Here is a 27,614-nt window from a genome sequence, read left to right as displayed (position 1 = left end):
GTGGGTGTATGCTTGTAAGAAAGAATTCTTGTAAAGAAAGAATTGAAAAACAAAATGACTTTTGGTTTAATGAATAGAATTTAGGGATAAAGTTGAAAAAAAAAAAAACAAAAGACTCTGTGTGGTTGGCTTCTGGGAATTTTCTGGTGAGAAAAAAGAGACCTGTCTCCTGATATGTCAGGTCCACTCCCATTGTAATTTATACAGTTTGTGTATGTGAGAAGATTAACATGTAATTCTCAACATTTTCAGGAAAATAACCAGTAAGAGTTTATTTTTAAAAGTTAACTACAGGAATAAGTAAAACTTTATTTACTTTTAATTTTGAATTACTTTTATTTTTTTTACTTAAGGGTAATTTGCCATTTTTTAAAAAGTTGTCTTGGATTTTATTTTGTTTCATTAACTCTCCTGATTTTGCTAGAAATGATAGAATGGTTGACAAATTAAAATATTGAATTAAAACAAATCTGAACTACCCAGTTGTTTTGATAGGTTCAGATCCTTGTTTGAATCCAAATATGTGAATTTAATCATTTATTCTATCATATCCTATTACAGTAAAGTTAACTCACCATGTGCACTCATATTGATTACATTTTTTTAACCTAACTTTCAAGGAAAAGTTAAGATTTGGTGTATAGAGAGACACAGGAAACCATCATTGGTCCAAGTATTTGAGCGTAGTTTTCAGGGGCTGTTGTAACAAAGAACCACAAACTGGGTGATTTAAACCAGCAGAAATTTATTGTCTCACAATTCTGAGGCCAGAAGTCCCAAATCAAGATTTTAGCAAGGTCATGTTCTCTCTAACACATGGAGGGGAGAACTTTCCATTGCCTCTTACCTTCTGATGGTTTGCTAGCAATCCTTAGCATTCCATAGCTTGCACCTGCAGCACTTCATTCTCTGTCTCACATGATGGTCTTCTCTCATCTGTGTCTTCTCTTATAAAGACACCAGTCAGATTGTGGTAAAGGACTAAGAACAGTTATTACATTTTAAGTGATTGGGGAAAAAGAAGAAAAATATGTCATGTCATGTGAACCTTTCAGTGTCCATAAATAAAGTAATAAATCACAGCCACGCTGATTTGTTTCTGTATTATCTTTGTATTCACGTATTACAGTGGCAGAGTGAATAACTGGAAGACTATGTTGTCCCAAAAGCTTAAAATATGTACTATTTGGGCTTTTAACAGAAATAGCTTTAGACTGCTATTCTAAACACAGGTCACCAGAACTTCTTTAAAAAAAATTCTCCACTGAAGAGTTCTGTGTAAGTAATTACTCATCTGTAAAAGTAGTGATAAAATGTTCCTCTGTTGGAATTCTGTTTGCCTCTGCACTTACAGTAGACCTGAGAATCTCAGTGCATGCAAGTTAAATTTTTAGCTCTGAAAATTTGTGGGCACTTTTCTGTCAAAAGTAGAACTATTACTTTAATTCTATGATGAAAACATAAGAGGTTTTAATATATAACAGTTTTTTTCAGTGGCCATACTTAATACTGGTACTGGCCTAAGAAATAACATCTGAAACCCAGTATTACTGCTTGAGGTGATCATTCTGGATTTTAAAGGGTTTATGAACCAGTATCCTTTATTTACTTGAAAGCAGTGCTGAATGTTTTTTTAATATCAAACAGACTAGATAGATGCAATATACACATCAAATAGCTATAGCCATATATTTGAGCATTCTCTGCTCTCTCTCAGTCATACCAGTTTCCTTTGTTAGTATTATTAGTTAATATTTCTATTTTGAGATGGGGAAATTTTGTTACGTACCAGCAGACAATGGCGCTGCTGTTGGAGACACTCAACTGTGTTGTCTCTATTAGTCTGATTAATCTTGCTAATTCACATTCTTATTTCTCTAAATCCAAGTTGGTGTTTAAATGTCTCAAGGGATCATGAAATTTTAGGTTTCTTTCCTTTTTTTTTTTTTTTTTAATTTTTTTATTTATTTATGATAGTTACAGAGAGAGAGAGAGGCAGAGACACAGGCAGAGGGAGAAGCGCAGGCTCCATGCACCAGGAGCCCGATGTGGGATTCGATCCCAGGTCTCCAGGATCGCGCCCTGGGCCAAAGGCAGGCGCCAAACCGCTGCGCCACCCAGGGATCCCTCTTTCCTTTTTTTAAAGATTTTTTTATTTATTCATGAGAGACCCACAAAGAGAGAGAGAGAGAGAGAGAGAGAGAGAGAGAGAGAGGCAGAGACACAGGCAGAGGGAGAAGCAGGCTCTATGCAGGGAGCCCAATGTGGGACTCAATCCAGGGTCTCCAGGATCACACCCTGAGCCAAAGGCGGCACTAAACCGTCAAGCCAGTCGGGCTGCCCGGAATTTTAGGTTTCTATATATAAAATGAAGTATAAAAATAACTGCTACTTAGAGAACTCAAGTTATAAATTATATGGTAGTACCAGTTTTTTTTTTTTTTTTAAGATTTTAGTTATTTATTCATGAAAGACATAGAGGCAGAGACACACACAGGCAGAGGGAGAGGCAGGCTCTCCGTGGGGAGCCCAATTTGGGACTCGATCCCAGGATACTAGGACCACGACTTGAGCCCAAAGGCAGATAGATGCTCAACCACTGAACCACCCAGGTACCCTAGTACTAGTTTTCTTAAATGCAAATTATATAGGTGACCAATACTAAATTTTATCCTTGTTCTTTATTTAACCCAGCAAATATGATTAAATGATGAAAAATATTGACTCGTAGGCTGAGTAGGGGAAAAACATAGCTAAACACTGTTGATTCAAAAGTTGCTCAAACACTGTTAATTCAGAAGTTCACTAGAAGCTTAGAGCTAAAACCAGTGTTTCAGAGTTCTTTGGCTTCAGACTATTAAGAACCACCATAAGATCAGATAAAAATTTATATAAGCAATTATTTTATAAAAATAAAAAAACAAATTACTTCAATATTTAATAAAAGACAATTTGAGACACTACACTAATAGATATATCTTTATTTGCAAATGCAGATTCAAGCTCAAAATCCTCTTAAATGAGAGAAGTTTTTCATGTTAATTTAATAGAACCAAGAAAGGCCAGTCACTTTTCCATATTCTTAGTATAGTATCTACCTGTTTTCACTTTTTCACTGTTTTTTGTTCCTTTTTTTAAAACGTGTTGTTGTTGTTGTTGTTGTTGTTGTTGTTGTTGTTGTTGTTAGAGCACACAAGCAGGGGGAGTAGCAGGCAGAGGGAGAGGGAGAAGCAGGCTTCCCACTGAGCAGGGAACCCAATGTGGGCTCAACCCAGGACCTTGGGATCATGATGTGAGATGAAGGCAGACATTTAATTAGCCACCAAGGTGCCCCAGTTTTTCACCAGTCTTTAAGGTAAAATTCACATACCATAAAATTCATCATTTAAATAATTTAAGGTATACAATTCAGTTTTTTAAAAATATATTCATACTGAACCTTTCCATCACCCCCAAAAAGAAATCCCATACCTATTGGCATTCACTCTCCATTTCCCTTTCCACAGAGCCCCTGGCAACTACTAATCTACTTTATGTGTCTGGATTTGATTTGCCTGTTGTGGTGGACATTTCATACAAATGGAATCATGTGATATATGACCTTTTGCATTATACTTTGTTTTCCATTATACCTTTTGTGTTATGCTTTGACTTAGCATAATGTTCTTAGGGTTTATCCATGTTGTAGCATGTATAAGCATTTCATTCTTTTTTATAACTGAATAATATTCCGTTGTGTTGATATACCACATTTATTACGTTCAACAAATTGTATTTCTTCCTCCTCTTGTTAAACTGTTTGAACCTATAGCCAGCTTCCCTTGTGGAGAGGGACTGAGAACACAAAGAATGAAATACATAGTGTCTTAAAAGATATTGTCCTGTAGCCTGATTTATCAAGTCTTTGTTTATACATATTGTGTTGATAGCATAGCACATTCTAGGCACTTAGTAATATTTTGAAGAATAAATGACTTTTAATTAAAGGAATCCCAAATATAGTCAGTTAGACATTATGTAAATTTGGGAGGTTGAATTTACCTTGCAAAAGAGGAATGAAACTTAAGGCAACCTCTGAAATATTAACAAAATTATCCTAAAATGAAAATGAATTGTAGTAAGTAGGAACTGATACCCATATAAAAGCAATACATTTTATAGGGGGAGTAAAACCACTTGGTACAAATAGAGCTGGAAACAATGACTTTACCAGTTAGAGTCAAAACTCCAGGATAAGAAGTGCATTCAAGAAAGTCATCTATATACATTTCCATTGTTCCTAAAAATTTCGTATTTGTGATTTTTTTTTTAAGATTTAATTATTTATTTGAGAGAAAGAGCACAAGCAGGAGGGGCAGAAGAAAGAGAGAATTTCAAATAGACTCTGCACTGAGTGTGGAGCCCGATGCAGGGCTCATCCCAGGGCTATGAGATCACAACCTGAGCCCAAACCAAGAGTTGGATGCCTAACTGACTGTGCCAACTAGGTGCCCCTCATAGCTGTAATGTCTAAACAACTATTTTATAAGTAACTCTTTCTATTGTGAGGCTAGGTCTATATTGAAGCATTTCACCATAATTTTTACCCTCTGATGACTCTGACATTATTCTCTGAGATTTCATAGGGAAAACCAAATCATGATTTCACTTGTTAATACCTCAGATGTTTTAGGACAATTCCTTTAAAATTTTTTTTAATTTATTTTATTATAGGAGAGAGAGAGAACAAGAGAGCATGAGCAGGGAGGAGAGGGAGAAGCAGACTCCCCACTGAGTAGGAATCCTGATGTGGCTTGGTCCCCGGGACCTGGGATCGTGACCTAAGCCAAAGGCAGACACTTAACCACCTGAGCCACTCAGGTGCCCTTTCAGGACAATTCCTAATTCATGAGTCCTTTCTCATTGAGAACCCACCATTTTCAAGCAGAACAGTCCTGTGAAATCTTTTGTAACCTGAAAAGGAATAAAGTGAAAGAATAATTAGTATTAGCTTACATTTATATTAAAAAATTTTAAGTACTCTCAAACCCCCAAAATAACTACTTTCAGGCTTTTCTAATACCTTAGGACATATCCTGCTAACAGACTCCTAAAATAAGTCAATATAAAGCACAGGTGTTCATAAGCACAATTCAGAGCTATGGTATCTGGATGCTAAATGTAACTTCCAGGGGATGGAGTTTGACATTGCCCAGCCAGTGTCCTTACCACTCCCGTATTTCTGGTTTCCATCCCAGATCTACTATGTATATCATTCTGTCAGTAATCAATAAACATTGAAGTAGTAATTGCACTGAAGCAGATGGATTTTATAGACCTAAAGAAGTGGGGGATTTTGATCTCCTTCAGAGGGTCAAAGACCGTATTCATGAAAAAGTGTGTTTAAGTTGAGAACTTTATTGACCTCCTGTCACAGAAGGGGTGAGGCAAATTTTATATGAAGTAATCATTAGTAGCTTCAGCCTCTTGGTACTCTCTACCAGAAATATTTTAGGATTCTTGGAAGAAAGCCATGCCAGTATCATTCCCTCTTCTATGTTCTCATCATACTCTACCTCTGTTTTATTAATATAATAATTATTATATTCATATTAACTATTGTCCCCCCCATTAGAACTGAGCCCCTCAAGGAAAGGTTTCTTTTTTCCTCTGTAGATTAATTCACTACTACATGTCTGACCCTGCAGTGGTGCACTGTCATACAAATAGTGAGTGATAGCAATGTAAATATTAATATACAATCTTTTGTGCCAGACATTGCATTAAACACTTTGCATATGTTACATAATTTAATTTTTCCAACAACTTGGGGTGGGAAGTGGGTAAATGCTGCTCTTAATCAACATTTTGTAAATAAAGGTCTGAAGCCCAGGAAAGCAGGCCAAAATTACATATCTAGAAGGTAACAGTGCATTCTGTTATTTCTGTTATTATCTGATCCCAGATCCCATGCTTATATCAAAATACAATACTGTATTTATAACTGTCAATTACAGTGTCAATCTGTAGCCTAAGGGTATTTAAACATATCTGTGAATGTGTTAATGTGGAGGAGGTAGATGTAAACTGGTTTAACAATTACATTCTACACTGCACTGAGAATAAATTGCTATATGTCATTGTTCCATAATGCAGTTTATTCAGGTCTGTACTTGAAATGTTACTTGCTCAGAGGGTCTTTCCATGCTTACCCTCTAAAATATTTTTTAGTGTGCACACACTTCTATTCCTTTATGGTTTTATTTTTCTTCATGGCTTTTATCGCAGCTTTCCAGTATTCATCTGAAGCCCCAATTAGAATGCAAATTCTGTGGGCTGGGGGTTTTATTTGACTTACTCTTTGCTGTATTCCTAGAGTTTAGAGACTGACAAGTCATAGGCACTCAGTTTTTGTGAAATGAATACAGAACTTAGGGAGTGAAACTCAATTTTATGTTGCCTCTGGAGGAACTCTGGAGTTGGGTTGGGTCTGCTTAGTCATTTCCTAGCCAGGATACCTTGGGCAAGTTATTTAACTTATCTGAACCTAACCGGTTTATGAAGAATAAAGGAGAAATGCATGTAGAACACAGCCAAGTGTCTGACATGCAGTTATCATTCACTACTTAGTAGGTATTGCTGTTGTTACTGTTAACATCATTATGACATGCTTAATAGTGAAATACGTTGTCTCTTGTTCCATTCTTTATCCAGTGGTGTCTGGTAATTTGCAGTTATTAAAAGTCAAGTTTTAGAGTAAAGGAGCTAACATTTATATAATGTAATCCTTCTTGCCAATAACCTTTGAAAGTGCTTTACATATACTCTCTTATTTTTGTCCTGGTAAGTAGATAATATCTTCATTTCACAGATAAATGAAATGAAAATGGAATCAAAGGTTAAGCATTTTGTCCTAAGGACATGCAGGAGAAATAGTATTGATAATAATAATAGTGGTGGTGGGGATCCCTGGGTGGCGCAGCGGTTTGGCGCCTGCCTTTGGCCCAGGGCGCGATCCTGGAGACCCAGGATCGAATCCCACATCAGGCTCCCAGTGCATGGAGCCTGCTTCTCCCTCTGCCTATGTTTCTGCCTCTCTCTCTCTCTCTCTCTCTCTCTCTCTCTCTCTCTGTGACTATCATTAAATAAATAAATAAGTAAGTAAGTAAATAAATAAATAATAGTGGTGGTGATGGTGGTGTCAGAAATCAAGCATCTCTAACATGATATTAATACAAACCTTAAAATTTTTTCTTTGCCTTTTTTGGTTTTTTAACTTTTTTTTAAGACCTCAAGAGAAAAAAAGTCCGAATTTAAAATAAAATTATGGTACAAGGATAGTGTAAGACTGGTATTACAGGTTTGAGCCCAGTGTAGAGGGTTCATGATTGCTGTTTAAAGGAGAAAAAACTTCAGTTATCTTGAAAATCTGCCATTGGTAATGAGAGAATCCAAATAACAGTAGTAATGTCCTTAGCACAATTTTTTGTCTGGTCTTAAAAGGATAGAAACTATAGGAAGCAATGGCATCAATTTTTATTTGAAGGATAGTATGCTTGAGGTTGGAGCCACACACAAGCTTTCGTGTATCCAGAGAGTAATGAGCCTTGGAGAATCATGAGGTAAACTAATTTCTTTTGATAGAGCTACTGGATTTGGTAGGGAGTTTGAAGAGGTTTGTTTTCCAGTGGGATCATAAGGTATGTTCAAATTCCTGTAAACTAATGGTTCATACCAATAAGAATCTGGCTGAATCCAGCCTCATAACAACCAAGTTAGAAATAATGGGGATTTTTAATTACTTTGTTTGTGTAATTTGACTTTGTCACTGATTCCATTAGCTATTGGATTGCAAGGTTTGAACATTCTGTCTGGGAAAAACAGAATTAAAGCAGTTAGGGTGAAATTCCTTTTAGTTTTTTTATATAACAGATTACAGTTCACTTTTTTTTTTTTTTTTTTTACAGAAATAAGGCTAATTCCTGATTAGTGTTTGAAAAATTGAGGAAAACTTTGTATTTTTTTCTTTAGCAGCTAGGATTTTTTGTACTATCCCAGAGACCTAAACACACTGGAATTAGCTGAAAATTATTGCTTTATAAGTTTTGTTCCTGTTCTCATCCAATAAATTTGGATTCTACCTGTAAAAGAAAACTTTGTGTATCATGGGCTATATCTTGGTAACATTTTGCATGATTTTCAGAGGCATTCCATTATTCTGTGATTTGGTTAATATTAAAGGTTCTTAATCAGACTGTTAATCTTAAACCAGACAGTTCTGGGTATCATTCTTAATGTTTTAGGTACTAAAGAACAATTGTGAAATCCTTTTTTCAGAATTTCTCAAGACTGAGTTTTGTTTTTTTATACTCACTGAATGTTGATCTATAATTCATAAAGCATTAGACTATAGAATAAAAACTTGTGGTATATAAATAATGGTTTCTATATTTAAGTATATTATAGCAATAATGAGTTTCCTGGTATCTTACAAATAACTTCTGTGCCAAAAGATTGATATATAGATGCTTTGTAGTTGCTGCCTTCTCATTATATATGTATTATATATATATGTATTATATATATATTATATATATATATTCATGGTATATCTTGAAAAAAATGTGAAACTCAGTGGCTAAAAAGGAGAGTAGAAATTATTCTTGTCAGTGAAAATGTGCACTAAGTATTTGGTCAACAAATAACCAATTTCATTGGACTTATTGGGGAGATAAGAGTAGAGAAAACGGTGGAAATTAGATTTTGAGGATTTTTCAAAAACATCAGATTAAGGAAATTAAAAGGACTATAACACACAGACTAGAAGTAACATTGAACTAGACATTGTGGAATCTCGTTTCTATATTTTGCTTTATGTTGATGAGGCCCTTACCAACAGGCCCTTACCCACAAAAACAGGCTGTTTTATTCTAGGTGCTGAAGATAGTACAGTGTATTTGGCAGTTATCTAATAATGATAATGACTAGATCCCGGGTTTGTGGGATCAAGTCCTGCATCAGGCTCCCTTTGGAGAGAGCAGGCTCTCCAGGCCCAAAGGGAGCGTGTTTCTCCCTCTACATATGTGTCTGCTTCTCTCTCTCTCTGTCTCTCATGAATAAATAAAAATCTTCCCCCCCAAAATTTTTTTAAATGGAGATGAGGTGTTGATAATTTGGACTTTGATGGTTACAGTTATACAAAAGAAGCAATGATTTTGAGAGGGAACAAAAAAATTAGTAAAAATCTCGTTTTGCCTGTCCAGAGATCTTTGTTGCAGGAACAGTCGGAATACTAGTAGCAGAAGTGTTTACCGTTGCTTTAAACATTTATCTTTGTTTAAAGAGCTCATAGAGAATAATAGTACTTAACTATTTTGGGAGAAGTATCATATAAGAGTGACTAGTTTTCTACTCTGAATCATGGAAATAGAGATGATAGCATTGAAAGAAATGAGGAAATGTAGAGAAAAGCACTGACTCTAAGAGGAATTAGAGCTTAGGTATGTAAACTTTTGTCCATATGTGAATGGTATTTTTATTGTATATGTTGAAAATTCTTATCTTGATATATAGAAAAGACTGGTCTTTATAGATTTAGATATTAGTGCCTACATTATACCTTTATCCAAAAAAAAAAAGTGATCTCACTGTAGTTTTGTGTGTTGCCTAGCAGAATTTTAAAAGCCAGGCAACAAATCACCTGTTTTCTAACTCTTATTTTCATTTGGTTAAGCATAGTCCTAAGCAGGCTTACTCAGACATTTAAGTTTAAGGTAATGCTGCACACATTACTGTATTTCTGACCAATACCTGACATTCTAGACTACTTACTTAGTAGTGATGAATTGTGTTGAGTCCAAGATCAACGGCAGTTACTTTGAGATAGGTTGTTAGAATTAATAGTCATTTTTAGCCTTTAGAGAAGTATTCCTACCATTCCCTAGCTTCTAAGCTCTTATCGTATGTTACTGTTAATTGAGTAAAGACTAAATACCTGCTTCCTTGATGGGGATTCCAGCTTACCAAATTAAAAGGGATAGACTTGGGTTACCTATTACGACAGTGCATTGAACAGTGCTTTTTCTGCCATCTTTGTTAATGCCATGAAGAAAAACCTTTCCTTAATCACTAAAGTCAAAGTAGTATTTATTTGGGTTCATGAGATGATCTTGTCAAATGCAAATATCTTTAGTTATAAATGCATATTGAGGCTTTTAATAGAAGGGAAGGGAGAAGAGTAAATTCTTAACGATTCTGTGTACTAAGTCACAGCTGTTTGTTTATTTTTAATGTCATGAGAGAGTAGTAAGGCTTTAATATCACCTCTTTTTAAGTTAGGTAAATATTTCAATCACATAATTTAGATAAACTATTATCTATAGTTTTCAAGTGAGTTTAAGGGATATGGCTCAGGTGACACATAGACTTGGTATATGAGAAGTCAACTGGAGAACCCAACTCTGGTATTGTGATTTCCCTGAACAGTGTTTCTTTTGGCTTCATATTCAGAGTTTACATTTTGGTTGTTGAGCTTAATCCCCTTTTCTTTTAAAAGCATAGTTCCAACATGATTAGGGGTGAGGGAGTGTGTTTAGATAAATAGATTTCTAGTGTGGGTTTTGATGTCAAGGAGGCAGATCCTGTGGATATAATGGGTGGAGCTTTGAGCAAGTAAAAATCTCCTTTTGCTTGCCTTGGGCTCTGTTGCTTTTAGAGGAAAAGCAGGAGGAGCAGTAGCAGAACAGTGTCCCTGCTTTTCAGCATGTAGAATTGTTTAAAGGGCTGATCGAGAATAAGTAGATAATTGGCTGAGCAGAGCACTCATGTCTGAAAGTTGGAGAAGCATGGCTAGTGTTAAACAAGAAACTATGCTTCAGTCTGACTTTGATGTCTGCCTTGCTTATGCTGTAGGCTAATTTACTGTTAATTTCCATTTTTATCAATTTCCTCCCTTTTCCTCTAACTGTAACAAGTTTGTTTTGTCTTTTGTGATGGATTTTACAAAGAAAGACTTCTGCTCAGTGTTTGTCATCATAAATTCTCATTGCTGCTGCTGCCCTCAAAAGGATTGTGTAAATGAGGTGGGTAAGAATTTCTGATATATACAAAAGGTGTATTGTAGCCATTTGGTAATATATGTAGCAATGTGAAATTATTTATTTTAGAATGGCTTTTAAAACACTTGAAGTTTTGTGGTTTAGTTAACTTCCACTACATTTTGTAGAGGGGGAAGGAGGCTTTTCTCAATTCTAAATTGTTAGGAAGAAAAAATAGATAGATGATAGATAGATAGGAAGAGTTTTACTTTTATGAAAGTATAGATAAATGTTACCCTAACACATTTGAAACCTGAGCTTTTAATAAGCAAGAAGCAAGTACTGACAGTTTTAAGAGCTAGAATATTGAACCAGAAAATACTATATTATGAATCATTTTTCAAGCAGGCTAGTTGGCAAGCTATAAGTAAATAGAATTCAAAGGAAAACTGAGTCTATAAAATGCATGTATGTGTTTTTCATTTTTCTTGGTTCAAATCAACATTTTATAAGCATATCAACTCTTAATGTAACTTTGGGGGGAGTCACAATTGTTGGTTTTTTTTGTTTGTCTTTGGGTTTTTTTGTTTTGTTTTTTGTACTCTAAAATTGCACAAAAGTAGTCTTTGTTTTTGTTTTAAGAGAACATATAGGGACGCCTAGGTGGCTCAGTGGTTGAGCATCTGCCTTCAGCTCAGGGCATGATCCCGGGATCCGGGATCTAGTCCCACATCTGGCTCCTTACAGGGAGCCTGCTTCTCCCTCTGCCTGTGTCTCTGCCTTTCTCTCTGTGTGTGTCTCTCATGAATAAATAAATAAAATCTTAGAAAAAAAATAAGAGAACATATAATTTTGTATAAACCCAGAAGTAAATGGATATATACATTAAATATTCAAGAAGTACTTTTGTTTAATGGAGGGAAACATGCTACTCTCCCATGTCAAAAAAACATAACATAGCACTATTTGCCTAAAGAGGGATCCTGTGAATTACAAAAGTTAAGCAAGAATATTTCTAGAGCCAGTGGGTTGCTGGCTGTAGAAAAATGGAATAAGAGGGAGTGTCTCTAACCAGATTTTTCTTATGTGTAATGTATTAGCCCAATTTGTCTACCTTAGTACTCTTCTGTTTTGGGTTTTTAACCCTCATTCAGAAGAAGTGAGCAGAACTTTGCCTTTACTGGTTGAAACTGGACTAGAGTAGTACTTAGTGAAGTTAAATCAGGAAGTAAGGGGTTACATTAAGAGGATTTTAAAGTTGATTATCTTTGTTGAAGTATATGAAAGGGAAAAAGATGAAAATGAAATCTTGTCAAATATTTTCTCATCAGTACTTTGTTCTGTCTGGTGCTTAAAACCATGTTTTAGAATAATCTGGATCTTTTTTTTTTTTTTAATTTAAAAAGTCAACAGTTACCAAAAATATTTTAAAATATATTGAGTTCTTTCATTTCTTAAACCTGTAAGTATGATGAAAGTATCAAAACCTGTACTTGTTTATTTTAAGCAGCTTTCTATGATATGTCTGTCCCAGATGACTTTTTTGTAAGGTCACTTTCGGGGGTGAAGTTTCATGCTCATTTTTACATTTTGGGGATCATTTTCAGTATACAACCCCATATATTCTTCTCAAAATGATTCAGAATACTTCTGCTAGGTGTTTTGATAATCCTGGCTGGCTTGATAGTAGCTGACTGGTAGCTGAAATTTCTTCTACCTTTTTCATTATCTAAGTGGGTAGCCATAAACTGCATTAATCTTTTAATATCAGCTACTGGACTAGTAAGGTATATCTCAGTTTTATTGGCTCCCTTGGTACCTGCAATACATTTTTTTAAGTTGGTAGTGGTGTCAGAATGTTAGATAGCATTGGTATGGAGTCTTCTCTATTTGAATCTTAAATAGGTTGAGAAAGCAGCTTAACCTAGTAGATTCTAGGCGTTTATGACTCACAGTTGCTGGTTTTGCTGTTATAACCTTACATAGCTCATTTGTTCAACTAGTATTTCTATTTGTAAATAGGAATTCCTATTTGTAAAGTAGTGTGTGTGTGTGTGTGTGTGTGTGTGTGTATGTTTGCATGGGTAGGATTAACAAGAGTATTATTTAAAGACAACCAAGAGGGATCCCTGGGTGGTGCAGCAGTTTAGCGCCTCCCTTTGGCCGAGGACGCAATCCTGGGGACCCGGGATCGAATCCCACATCAGGCTCCCGGTGCATGGAGCCTGCTTCTCCCTCTGCCTGTGTCTCTGCCTCTCTCTCTCTCTCTCTCTCTCTCTCTCTCTCTGTGTGTGTGACTATCATAAATAAATAAAAATTTAAAAAAAAATAAAGACAACCAAGAATGAAAGTAGGTTCACTATAGATTGTGGTGATTATTTTTCAAGAGAATTCTTTGCTTCCTTTTAGACCTAAGCTTTATTATCTTCAGTGATTGCCTCTGAATTCAAAAGCAAACTTAGTAATTCAAAGAGCTTTCAGTCTGGATAATACATCTGATTCTAGCTGCCGTGAAGTTGGACAGATACTATCCCTACTTGATAGACAAGGAATCTGAAATCATCTTTCCAAGATGTCTGTGCTAAATTGGAATAGAAGAGTCTTTTAATATAATCAGTGTATGTGTGTCTTATTAATATGTAGTTTTACTGACAGCAGGTGAAACTACATTTCCCTAAAATACATGTTTATAGATGAAGAAGCATTTCTCCTAATCATATTCTATATTCTCTTTATCCAGTTTCCTGTAATATTTGGATTGTCTTTACATGCAAAGGCCAAATATGTATTTAGTGTCCAGTTTTACCAAAGAACATTCTTTTAGATAATTTTCTGCTAATAGTGAATGTTCTACAAACTTAATATATTTTAGATTGTTCTCTACATTGTTTATAAATAGCATCTTTAAAATTTGCTTTTATACAGTTATACATGTTTGTTACACAACATTAAAAACAAACATAAAACAAAATCTCCGTGTTTCCACTATCAGAGAACTTTTAGGGTATGTCATCATTTTTTTTTTTTTCTTAAAACAGTTCCTATTTTCTTAAGCCTTAGTCTGAAATACCCAACCAGCTTGCTGAAGTAAAGCAGCTTTTTGCTTCAGCAACATTATTTTCTTGTTCTCATTAGAATTATTATATGAAGACAAAGACCAGTTGGGAAAGCTAAGCTGTTTTTGAAAAATAAGAAAATTGAGGAAAATACAAACTTTTAGTCAGTATTTAGAAACTAACCTTTTAAATGCATGGATTGATTGATTGATTTAATTTTCTTCATTTATTTAATGGAAACTTGCCTATTTTCACGTCCTATTTTATATTTTTAAAAGAAGACAGTATTCACCTATATTTTGTATAGGATTCTATCAATTGTAGGGGCTTTATGTCATGTTATTAAAATCAGTTAAGCAACCTTTTATGTTTTCTATATTATCATTTAGAATATGTGTTGCAGTTTTTATTTATAAGAAAATCTAATGGTTGGGTCATGTTGTTTATATACATCTCTTCCAGTTGCTGTTTGAGGTGGTGAAAGCACTACAGAAAGATCCCATCATCCATCTGCCCACTTTACTCATTCTACCGTCAAAATTTTGTCAAATGCTAAAAGAGAAAGTTATATATTTCATTTAAATATACATAATACATGTTATATTTGGACATAAATATTTCACAAGTCTCTTATATATGTATCAGTGTCCTAGATTGTGGTAAAAGACCCAGGTAGTGCTGAGATATGTTGGGGCATAAATGCATGGATTTAACTTTAGGGTCAGCCCTACTTACAGTTCCTTGGTGTGGAAGGTTATCCCTAGAGGGAGAGGTAGAATCCTCTAAATCAGGAGTTTTGAATAACACAGTTGAGTAATTGATGAGACTTACCCAATCACAACTCCAGTATTTAAAGACAAAGTGCTAACCATTGGATGCATTTCATTTCAATCTCTGAGAGGTTACATGCATTTCTGTGATTTATCAAATGATCACTAATTCTCTTTTAATCTGTCTTGTCACTGAGACAATAGGTGATTAAAATTTATATGCTATATTCTGACTTTTCTAGTCCCTTTCCCTTATTTCCCGTTCTCTGCGTTTTATGTGTTTATAGACTTAACACTGCCACTTGGACAGTGTATCAGTGCAGATGCATCAATCCATGTGGTTACTTAGACACGATGGGAAGAGAAAATGAAATGGTTTTCTCCACCTTTCAGCAGGGGTATTTTGTTACATCTTACGTATATTTTCCACACATGGCTGAAATTTTTGTTTGCAAAAAATTTACATGTTACGAAGGTTCTAAAATGCTACTAGGATACTGTATAGTATTACCTAAAATAGTGGTATTGAATTTTCTTCTGAAATTAATTAGAAACCTTGTCTTTTATATGGGCCTGGTTTATCACTTTTCATTTTATGTTTCATATGTACAAGACAATTTGTTCTTCTGTTATCATGCCAAACCAACCCAAATCCTTACCTCCTCTGTTGAGTTTGTTAAAGAGTACTATGGTAATAGAATACCTGCCAAATTAAGCATGTGAATTCATGCCCATTCATGGATTCACTGTTTAAAATGGTTAAATACTGTGTTGATTAATGTGTTAGGGAACAAGGCTGCACAAAAGATCTTCTAACCAGTTAGAACATTTGGCCCTTCTCTTGAGCCAGTAATTTCCTTTACCTGAAACAGCAGAAGATATTGACAACAGCTTAAATTTTTCCTTAGCTACATATAGAGGCCATGGAAGTAAGTGATCCCACTGTCTGACTGTTCCTTGTTGTTTTCTTGTGGGAGCTAAATTGCCACTACCCAATTCTGACCCTGCAATGGACCAGCTCCTTCAGGCAAATCAGAAAAAAGCCAGGATGGTGAGAAGGCAATCTAATAGAACCTTAAGAGGCAATTCAAAATCAAAGTTCAAAGAACCTGCCTTTATTAATGTGTTTCCTTTGCTATTTTTATGTTTCTCAGGGAGTAAAGCCAGCCAGTTTTGACAAAGTAGCAATTCCTGAAGTGAAGGAAATTATTGAAGGATGCATAAGGCAAAACAAAGATGAAAGGTAAGTTTCCACTTTTGATTTAGGTGTTGCTTAAAAACCTAAAATATGATGTGCTCTGAATACAGTACTCAATCCAAACTACTTAATACTTGTGATTAATTTCTCTACTTACATAATATCTTTAAAAGTAGAGTTCTAGGGAAGCCTGGATGGCTAGTTGTTGAGCATCTGCCTTTGACTCAGGGCATGATCCCGAGGTTCCGGGATCAAGTCCCACATTGGGCTCCCTGTGTGGAACCTGCTTCTTCCTCTGCCTGTGTCTCGGCCTGCCTCTCTCTCTTTCTCTCTCTCTGTCTCATGAATAAATAAATAAAATCTTCAAAAAAAAAAAAAAAAAGTTCTGGGGCTGCCTGGTTGGCTCGGTCAGTAGAGCATGCTACTCTTGATCTCGGGATGGTGAATTTAAGCCCCATGTTGGATGTAGAGATTACTTAAAAAATAATATAAAAATTTTTTTAAATCTTTTTTTTTTAAAAAAAGTAGAGTTCTGTCCATTTAAGGCAGTGTTGAGATTTGATACACTGAATTTTATTAAAATGTGGTATGGTAGAGTTTACATAAACCAGAACCACCTTAAACATAGCTGCTACATTCAGTAAGAATTAATTACTTGTAGCGTCCACATGACTTATGAAACCAGTAGGGTTCAGTTTCTCTCTAACCAGCAGATTTGTTCCTTACTTTTTTACCAATTGAATTCTAAAAGGTGAAATAAAATCTTGGCTCTTTAAAATCAGCTCAACTCTACACATCTTAATTTGCTTTCATTATGCCAGAATTGAAGAACAAACATCAAAATGCCTTTCAGTAAAAAGAGACAACTTTGCCCAAAGCTTAGGAGGAGATTTTGGCTTAGTCATTTGTACTAACAGGACTCTTCTCAGAGGAGTGGCAAGTATCTGATCTGTCATAGCTGATTCATCACCCGTTAGGCATGGCAAAGATCCAGTGTCTGCTTTTTAAAAATAATCTACCCTCACCCTCCAAGAAAGAAAAAGTAGACCAGCCAGTATAAATATAAATTGTAAGTTGAGTGTAATCCAGTTCCTAAAAAATGTGAGTGATCAAGTATATCAGCCAAATTAAAGAATTCAGGATCTTCACTTTGCCAGTCTCATATTCTTTTCATAACATTGTTATTTGGAAGAGCTTAACATCATGATCTGTAAGGCTGTTTAGTAGAACTTTAGTTTGGGTTTCTAATTTTATATACATTTGGAAAGGAGAGTCCTTAATTTAAGAATTTTTTGTTTATTTGTTTCTTTGTTTTTACTATAAACAAAGGAATATTTGTTTCCAGTCTTAGAACATATTACTCTGTTTCTTTTCTGGATGGTGCAGTTTACTAGATTACTGGTTCTTTGAAACCATTTATCTAAAGAAGATTATTCCATAATCAGACTTCTTACCTAGTACACAAATTGTTGACCAAGGAATTGAGAGAATTTATATCAGTAAACAAAGTTGTAGTAGAAGGTAAAGAACTAGAAATCACAAAACCTAGTTTCAAATTTTGATTCAACCAGTTGAGGTTTATAACTGTGAGCAAGATTTTCACTTTCTCTAAGCCTCTATTTCCTAGTAATCAGAAAATACCTCATTGGATGTTGGTCAAAGATCAGAGGGGATCATAAATAAGAGGAATATTTGCTAACTATAAATTCTGCATAAGTTATGTATGTATTTTGAAGCTATGATATTTTGTGTATTACTTGCTATTTGTTAACCAATAAGAGATTAGATCACTTAGATTAAAAAGTATTAGCTTTCAGCTCTTATTTATAAATGAAATTGTTCTGATGTTGTATAATTTCAGAGTAAAACTATAATGACTATTCACATGGAACTCATGTAGTAATGAGTTATAAAGTTTCCTTTTTTTCAATATAGTCTGCCTATATTATTCCAAGCATAACAATAATCAGCCGCACATGAAAATTATATTTTCAATCTAATGACATTTTGTTTGGTTTTTTGTTTCATTTCTCTCTCTTTGGAAGGTATTCTATCAAAGACCTTTTGAACCATGCCTTCTTCCAGGAGGAAACAGGGGTACGGGTAGAATTAGCAGAAGAAGATGATGGAGAAAAGATAGCCATTAAGTTATGGCTACGTATTGAAGATATTAAGAAATTAAAGGGAAAATACAAAGACAATGAAGCTATTGAGTTTTCCTTTGACTTGGAAAGAGATGTGCCGGAAGATGTTGCTCAAGAAATGGTAAATGTGGATGGAACTAGAGGGTATTATGCTAAGCTAAATAAGTCAGTCAGGAAAGACAAATATCATATGATTTCATTCATATGTGAAATTTAAGAAACAAAACTGTTGTACACAGGGGAAGGGAAGGAAAAATAAGATGGAAACAGAGGGAGATAAACCATAAGAGACTCTTAACTGTAGGAAACAAAATCTCTAAAACAATAAGAGACTCTTAACTGTTAGGGAGAACACTTGATGGAACGAGCAGTAGGTGTTATATGTGATTGATGAATCTCTAAATTCTTCCTCTGAAACTAATAATGTTAATTATTAACTAATATGTTAATTAAATTGAATTTAAATTTAAAAAATTTTTTAAAGAAATAGTAAATTAGTGTTGATCCACTATTTAAAAATTGATGTAGATTTATAAACATTAATGTTGGGATGCCTGGGTGGCTCAGCAGCTTAGCGCACACCCAGGGCGTGATCCTGGAGACCTGGCAGCAAGTCCCACATCAGGCTCCCTGCATGGAGCTTGCTTCTCCCTCTGCCTATGTCTCTGCCTCACTCTCTGTCTCTCACGAATAGATAAATAAATAAATAAATATTTTTTAAAAATAAAATAAGTAAACAGTAATGTTGAGCAAAAAAGTTTCTGAAGCATTGTGGGTGGAAGATCTCATAGATATAAAATTGTGTTGATTGGTGGCCCCCAAAGTTCTTTTTATTTGAGGAAAAGATACATAGAAGATATATTAGGATGGATAGATGGATGGATGAGTAGATCTAGAATGCATTCTGAAGTAATGCGAACATTTGTGAGGTTGAATGACTCCTAATTTATATAAACCTACTGAGTTAGAATGACAAGTTATATTTTCTAAATACTGATAACATCTGATCAGTCATCTGGATAAACCCTATAAATATATCATGAATTGTTTTTACTTTGAGGGAATTTTTAAGATCAATTATTAGTAGGCAGCCTTTGGTGAATCATCTTTTGAAGTATGTCTAAAAGGTCATTTTTCAGAAAGGAAGCACTACCAATTTTAGGCTCGCCATAGTGTCTAAACTGTTAATATGCAGAGATACTCATAGACTCTCTACCAGAATTTATCAGAACCATTTGATAGAAGTTGCTTCTGAGAAGGGGTCAGGTATGAAAGAGATACTTATTTTAATTGTTAGTTTTTTATACCTTTAGAGATTTGTGTCTGTGTGTGTGTGTATTTTTAACTTTCATGTATTTATCAAAATTGTTTTATCTGGTTAAGTTATTGCCTAGGGAAAAGAAGTAAAAACAACACAAGTTAACATTAATAGTTACATGTAAGGGGAAAATAGATTGACTAGAGTAGAAGAGCCTTACTTGGTTTAAAAACTTTGGGGGGCAGCCCAGGTGGCTCAGCAGTGTAGCGCCACCTTCAGTCCAGGGCATGATCCTGGAGACCCGGGATCGAGTCCCACGTTGGGCTCCCTGCATGGAGCCTGCTTCTCCCTCTGCCTGTGTCCCTGCCCCTCACCCCCTTTCTCTCTATGTCTCATGAATAAATAAAATCTGTAAGAAAAATTAAAAAAAAAACAACTTTGGTTTTAGGTTCCCCATTGTTTTGTTGTTGTAAGAAGTGAAGGTACACCTACCCTAAGAGTTTCTACAGAGATGATGGCACCCACCCCATGAGTATCTACAAAAAAAATGGAGAAATGCATGATGCAGACAAGTAATTTCACAGTTTGGTTAAGGCCAGTCCTTGGAGAGGTCTTTCTCTTTCCCCTTTCTTATTTTTTTTCCCCTAAAGGTGCCTTTTTTGTTTTCTGTTTGTTTTCTTCTGCTTCCTAATGCACTCTTGTATCTTGTAGGTAGAGTCTGGGTACGTCTGTGAAGGTGATCACAAGACCATGGCAAAAGCCATCAAAGATAGAGTATCATTAATTAAGAGAAAACGAGAACAGCGGCAGTTGGTTCGAGAGGAGCAAGAAAAAAGAAAGCAGGAAGAGGGCAGTCTCAAACAGCAGGTAGAACAACAATCAAGTACTTCCCAGGCAGGAGTCAAGCAGATCCCTTCTGTCAGCACTGGCGTGCCTACTGCTTCTACCACTTCAGCTTCAGTTTCTACGCAAGTAGAACCTGAAGAACCTGAGGCAGATCAACATCAACAGCTACAGTACCAACAAACTAGTATATCTGTATTATGTAAGTATTTTGTGATGTGCACAGGTATGCTAAGGATACCCCTAATTGACTTTTCAACTTCTTGTTCATCATTTTGCACTGGCCTCTTGGTTTGAATCATAAATCAATCATATAAGAAATTTGAAATGATTACCACCCTACCTTTTCCCATGTGTCAAATGATTATCACCTCCATCTATCACTAATAGACTAAAAAGATAAGAAAATGTGATTAGAGTGTAAAATAATTTTACAGGTTCCAACATCTTGAAAATTCCAATTTGTAGATTTCTACTTTCACAATTCTTTAAAATAAAATATAATTATGAAACTAATACTACACTGTATGTTAACTGGAATTTAAATTAAAACTTTTTTAAAACTTACATCTACAAAAAATAAATAAAATGAAATGTAACTAATAATGAAAAATGAACAAGTTTATCTTAGCTATTTGTAACTGAACCCATTAGCCAGGTTCAGCTTTTTTAGCAAAGCTCAATAACATATAAAGTAGAAACTAATGAGGTTACTAGTTTTTGATTAAACTACCTGCTTAACACAAAAAATGCACTGGTCCCCAAAGTTAAGACTTTGAAAGGTGTGTCAAACTTACAGCTAACAGCATTCCATTTTATTTTCCTTATTCTTCAGATAATAAGATTCTATGATAGCTATGAAGTTGTTTTTTTTTAAGACATCAAAACTTTTTTCCCATATGGATCCTTCATGTTTTTAAGCATAGACCCCTACTTATTAAAAACTAGTATTTATTTTTTATTTAGGTCAGATCTTTGCAAAGAAGATCTAACCCCAAAGAAAAAGAAAGTCTGGGTTTGTGATGGGAAAATATAAACCTCCTTTTTGTGATTTTTCTCTGTTTTTTCACAATGTATTTCTTCTTCAGCTGACGGGACTGTTGACAGTGGTCAAGGATCTTCTGTCTTCACAGAATCTCGAGTGAGCAGCCAACAGACAGTTTCATATGGGTCCCAGCATGAACAGGCACATTCTACTGGCACACTCCCAGGGCATACAGCTTCTGTTGTCCAGGCACAATCTCAGCCCCATGGGGTCTATCCACCCTCAAGTGTGGTAAGTAACTGCATAAGAGAGTGTAAGCCTATAATAAAAGCCGATAGATACATGTTAAATTCACATTCTTTCTACTATCCAAACAATAGCATGAATCTGAAGTAGAAAACGTAAATGGTGTATTTCTGAAGGGAGTAGGTTTCTTACAGAGTACAATGAGAGTAGTTCAGGCAGGTTAGGACATAACATTAACATGTGAGAATTAGCTGAACTTTGTATGTGAAGAAACTATGTACAAGACTTAGACTAATCTGCATTTATTAAAGATAATGCTCTCTTTAGCATTTTAGAGTTGAAACTGTTCAAAGCAGCATAAGTTGGACATAGGAATGATTTGGGGATGGGCACAAGGAGAGTTTTCAAAAGCTTTCTTACTAAAAGTATTACTGAGCATTTCTTGTAAGATTTCTTACTGTATAAAACACAGGTAAGATGTTCAAACAATTATAGAATGCTGCATGTTAATACTTCAGAGTGAAGGAATCCTTTATTTGTATGACCATTTAATTTAGCGCTTGTGTTTAGTTAACCATCAGTTGCTATGCGTGTTCCTGCCTTAAAGTCTGTGTTGGACACAAATTCCTTCCCCAGTATATGTTCATTGCTTTTTCTCTTTATTTGGTATTGTTTAATTACAGATTTATTTTCAGAATCAATTTATGGAGATTATTTCCTGAAATATTTTATGCATTTATATAGACATACAGACACAGCCCCTGTTTTATATTAGCCACTCTTCTCATAGATAAAATGTTTAAATAGATCATCAGGTAATACCTCATTTCTTTTTTTGGCCCTGCGTGAAGTCTTCAGAGGTAAATAAAGGATATCATCTGCCTCAGGGAAGAATTGGAGAACAACTGGACACTGTATAGCACTTGTTTAGTGAGATCTTTAGACATATTTTCTCTTTCGCAGAAAGCTTTTAAATCTGAATTTTATGGAACTTCTGCTCTGCATTAAATGAAAATCTTTCTCTCTTTAAGAAAATACTTCTGCTTGCTCTGTTCTTTTATCCTACAACTTGGAATAAAAGATGTTTGTATTGTTTCAGAGTCCATTCATCAGTCCTGCAGTGGCTAGGTCTCAAGATGAATGGCCACAGTAACATAAACTACTAATACACTGTTTTAACAGTCTACTTTTCTGACCTTTAAAATCATTAAGTAAGGTAGAAGAATTTATAAAGACTATGTAGATGTTTCTTTGTTCTGATATATATTTTTTGTCAGCATTTATGTTCATTTCTATTGTTTACATTGATTTTTTTGTGGATCATAATAACTAGATTTTTTAAAACTATTTTTAATATCTTGGCTTCCTGCATCACAGGGTAATGAACATTAGGTGTCTCTACTGAGAGAAGGAAACAGAATGATCATTTATGAAGATTTTAAATATTTGAGCCGCAAACATAGCTGTATTGGTTGATGCTCTAAAAGTAGACTGTTACTGACGGTCTTGCCTTTTAATGACAGTATTCTGTAGAGGTAGCATGAAGGGTTACTAAATATTGAGGATTTTTTTAAATTTTATGATTCTGTTTCTTTCTTACCACAGAAAGAATTTATTATGGCTTACAACAATGTATCAATATGGAATAAAAAAATTAGGGTAAAAAAGAAACAAGGGTGGAGAAAAATAGAACTAGGAATGAACTAAGTATGATGATCTTGTACTTGCTACTGGTAGGCCACAAATTTGGCTCAGTGCATTCTCTGCAGCCAATTTTGGAAAAGGAAATATAATTAGCAACACAGTTCACAATACCTAAAAGTAAGTAACGAACTTGCTCAAGACAACCTTACTACAGTATTAGGTGTACTGCTTTCTAGCTATATTAAAATTTTCATGTTAAGACACCTCAAACTTTATAAACTTAGGTTGAATCTCTGATATGTTGGAAAATTGTTAGTTACTCTTTAGAGATTCACATTTAAGATGTTTTTCCATTGACTACTTTAGTAAAACTGCAGAATGTGTCTATATCATGAATTAACTCTACAAATCTAATGCTTTTCCTACTAGAAAATGACTTTCTACCCTTTATAAAGATAGGAAGTGTAATAAATAAAATACTCTGAGCCAACAAACTTTTTTTAGTCTGATGCCTTCTAAAATAGAATTGAGAAACCTTTTTTGAGGTTTCCAGAATTCCTGCAAACTAATTGAGTCTTAAAATCTACACCTTATAATGTACATTAAACTAATAGAATTCATTCTTGTTTAATCTTAATAAGTTTGCAGAAAACTGCAAGCCAGTGTTCATTGTTTTCCCTATTATACTACCTCAGTCGGCCATTCTTATTCATACATTAATAACAATTAATGTTATTTTAGGATATTTAGGAAGAGAATTGATCATTTTCATAGTTTATAAAAAACCTGTACTTGACCAATGGTATAGAGAGAATAGTTATGATCTACCAGATTTGTTTTGTGGAATTATACCTATCCTCAAAAAAATTGAATTTGTGGGATTGGGGGAGGATGGAATACTTTATGTCAGCTATGCCCTGTTTTCATTGTACATTTGGTTATTTTGTGTTCACAGTACTGTGTTTTCATGTGTGTGTTTGTTTTCTGTTTAGCCTCGTCGTGGCCGTAGCATGTCAGTTTGCGTTCCCCATCTTTCTGCTGTTCCCTCTCTGTCCCGCATCTCTCCCAGTGCTCCTTCCACCCCACCACCAGTGCTGTCTGCACCTCTTTCTCCTTCCCTCCTTCGGATTGCCCCTGAGGAAACTTTTGCCGAAAAGCTTTCTAAAGCATTGGAGAGTGTCCTGCCTATGCACTCTGCCTGTCAGCGCAAGCACCGACGCTCCAGCCTGCCTTCCCTCTTTGTCAGTACTGTATGTAACCATAAACTTCCTGACAAATGAAAATTTATTGCCAGTGAATACATCCAGGCATCAAGAATTTTCATAAAAATTAAATAAAAGGATTACATAATATATTACGTAATATATTATGTATATATTACGTAATATATTATGCTTTTAGGGTACCAGTTCTTCCTATAGGAAACTTTTTGTTATAAAACTTTAAGGGGAGAAAATTAAAAAAGCAAGGAGGTAGAGAGAGAATGCTCATAACGCTCTGGGCACAATATGTACACAATAAAATTTAGCTTCTATTATATTCTTCTATCCCAATGACCTATACAGATCCTTGTATTTTCATACATTAATAATGAGTATGTATTACTTCATTTTTAAATTCATTGGCTTAATCAAAAGCAAATTTTCTCTTTATCAAAAATTAACCCAAGTATATTTTCTCTTCACTTTATTCTAAAGAGACATTCATGAAGCTGGATTAGTCCCATTTTTCCCCATAGTGAAGAGTAATTGAAGAGAGAAAGTTGGTTTTAGTTTATTAGCTGTTTAAAAAAGTGTATTGATGACTAAAAGGCCTCATGTTCCCTTGTGAAAATTTTTCTCTGAGATTGAATAAGGTTGAATCTTGACCCTAATGAATACATTAGATACACATATAGTGCATAAGATTTCCTTTGGCCCCACTTATATCTATAAAAAATCTGTCTTTTAAAGTTATGTTAAACACTGTGGGACCTTGCTGCTGCTTTTCCAGAGAGAGAATATAGTTAACATTCCAGTTTAGCGATACCAAAATCTTCAAATTTTTACTTAGGATAATTATTAACCATATAGTATATAATGGCTTTGGGATACTCCTTGAATAAACAGTAAAATGGAGCATTCTGCTTTGAAATAGAGGTGCTCTTTTAGCTGTTATGAAGAAGTAACAGTTGAGCCATTTTATTAACTTGATGGGGACCATCCCTACTGAAAGAATGAGACCAATCTATTATTTTTAAAAAGAGTCCATGAAAGTGCATTATTACGGTGTACACTGATTGCATTTGGCAAGGTAGGTTCTAAATTTAGAGTCTTATGCCTAGAACTGCCTCTGCCACAACAAAAAGTGCTGTTAAGTCAGTGTTATTATTTTATCCTTTTCACTTGATTTGAACACCAAATTATTCAGCTCTTAACTAGGATCAGAAAAGTGGACTTTCAGTGATGTGGCATCTGTAACATGTCTCATGTAGTAAAATTAACTGCATCAGTTTGGGATTGATGGATGAAGGACATTACTGTCAGCAGTCAGTAGTGTTTTTTTCTGTCCACAAAAAATAGCTCTTTTGATTTCTAGTTAGAAGGCATATATTAGTTGATAAGAAAAATAATACGGAGCCTCTGATACAGCACAGGATAAGACAGTATAGGAAAACTTTGTATTGCAGCTTTAATTGAAGCATCTTACGTTTTTAAAAAGCTGGGCTTATATTGATTGTCATGTTGTCTTCCCTTATTATTTTAACTCTTTTTCCACTGATGTAATTTATATTAAATCTTAAGAGTGAGCATATTTATTGGAGGTAAAAACAGAACAGACACTTAAAAAATTCTTCCATCTCCTTTGAGAAAGATTGTTGTGGAAAAGTAGCTCTTATCTAATGCAAAAAGTCCCACAGAATAACTTATTGACCCTGGATGTATTTAATGGATTTTTACTATGCACATAATTTCATGATAACAAAAGCATTGTTATTTCTTAATTATAAATTTGGTGTAACCATTTCATAGTGTTACACAAAGCTACCCAGTTTTGCATGTCTAATGTAATTTCACATATGAATGTATGAATTACTTGTCTTATTCATGTTGATACAGCCTCAGTCCATGGCGCATCCGTGTGGGGGGACCCCAACATACCCAGAATCACAGATATTTTTCCCAACTATTCATGAACGTCCAGTTTCTTTTTCACCACCTCCCACCTGTCCACCGAAGGTGGCCATTTCCCAGCGACGTAAGAGCACCTCCTTCTTGGAAGCCCAAACTCGCCATTTCCAACCCCTGCTGAGGACTGTTGGCCAAAATCTTCTTCCACCTGGTGGCAGCCCAACTAACTGGACACCAGAGGCTGTAGTTATGTTGGGCACTACAGCCAGTAGAATAACTGGAGAGCCATGTGAGATACAGGTCCATCCTATGTTTGAACCAACTCAAGTTCACAGTGACTATAGACCTGGACTGGTACTTCCAGAAGAAGCTCACTATTTTATTCCTCAGGAAGCAATGTATGTAGCTTACCAGGCCCAGGTGACAGAACAGTATGAGGGTATTCCATACAACTCACCAGTACCGTCAAGTCCTATGAAACAGATACCTGAACAGAAGCCAGTACAAGGGGGCCCTACTTCAAGTTCTGTCTTTGAATTTCCATCTGGACAGGCTTTCCTGGTAGGACACCTTCAAAATCTAAGGTTAGGTTCTGGATTGAGTCCAGGATCTCCCCTCTCTAGTATTTCTGCACCTATCAGTACAGATGCTACATGTTTGAAATTTCACCCTGTCTTTGTTCCTCATTCTGCGCCTGCTGTGTTAACTCATAACAATGAGAGCAGAAGCAATTGTGTATTTGAGTTTCATGTTCATACTCCAAGCTCCTCTTCAGGAGAAGGAGGAGGAATTTTACCTCAGCGTGTTTACCGAAATCGGCAGGTTGCAGTGGACTTGAATCAGGAAGAACCACCTCCTCAATCAGTTGGATTACACGGCCGCCTACAGCCTGTGACTGAAGAACAGCGTAATTACCATGCCCCAGATTTGACCATTTCTGTGGTAGAGCCTATCGGACAGACCTGGCCAATAGGAAGCCCAGAATACTCCAGTGATTCCTCACAAATTACTTCTTCAGACCCCAGTGATTTTCAATCACCTCCCCCTACAGGGGGAGCAGCTGTACCATTTGGCTCTGACGTCTCATTACCCTTTATCCATCTGCCTCAGACAGTGTTACAAGAATCCCCACTTTTCTTCTGTTTCCCCCAAGGAACCACATCTCAGCAGGTTTTATCTGCCTCATTTTCTTCAGGAGGATCTGCACTCCATCCACAGGTTATAGGAAAACTTCCACAATTCTTTTAAACTACCCTACTATGCATCATTACATTTAAGTTTTCTATCACTTCTTTACATTTATAAGGATTATTTTTACTTTTATTAGTAGAGTTTCTCCTTTGGG

General features: G+C 35.3%; 1 protein-coding gene across 13 annotated transcripts in view; it reads left to right on the top strand.

Moving 5' to 3' along the window:
* Positions 1 to 27,614, top strand: part of WNK1 (WNK lysine deficient protein kinase 1) — a 149,803-nt gene that overhangs the window by 82,971 nt on the left and 39,218 nt on the right. For 10 of the 13 annotated variants that reach the window (XM_038576344.1, XM_038576343.1, XM_038576340.1 and 7 more), the window contains exons 5-8: positions 15,996 to 16,084; positions 18,085 to 18,304; positions 20,153 to 20,486; positions 21,373 to 21,560. In XM_038576344.1, coding sequence (XP_038432272.1) covers positions 15,996 to 16,084; positions 18,085 to 18,304; positions 20,153 to 20,486; positions 21,373 to 21,560 — 831 coding nt within the window. Of the gene's footprint in view, positions 1 to 10,683; positions 11,061 to 15,995; positions 16,085 to 18,084; positions 18,305 to 20,152; positions 20,487 to 21,372; positions 21,561 to 26,257; positions 27,488 to 27,614 lie in introns of those variants that run through there. The other 3 variants (XM_038576352.1, XM_038576350.1, XM_038576351.1) reach the window with 2 other exon arrangements.

Source organism: Canis lupus, chromosome 27, assembly GCF_011100685.1.
Source record: "Canis lupus familiaris isolate Mischka breed German Shepherd chromosome 27, alternate assembly UU_Cfam_GSD_1.0, whole genome shotgun sequence".
Taxonomy (NCBI): Eukaryota; Metazoa; Chordata; class Mammalia; order Carnivora; family Canidae; genus Canis; species Canis lupus.
Note: the sequence above shows the minus strand (reverse complement) of the source record. Positions and strands in the feature narration are given on the sequence as shown.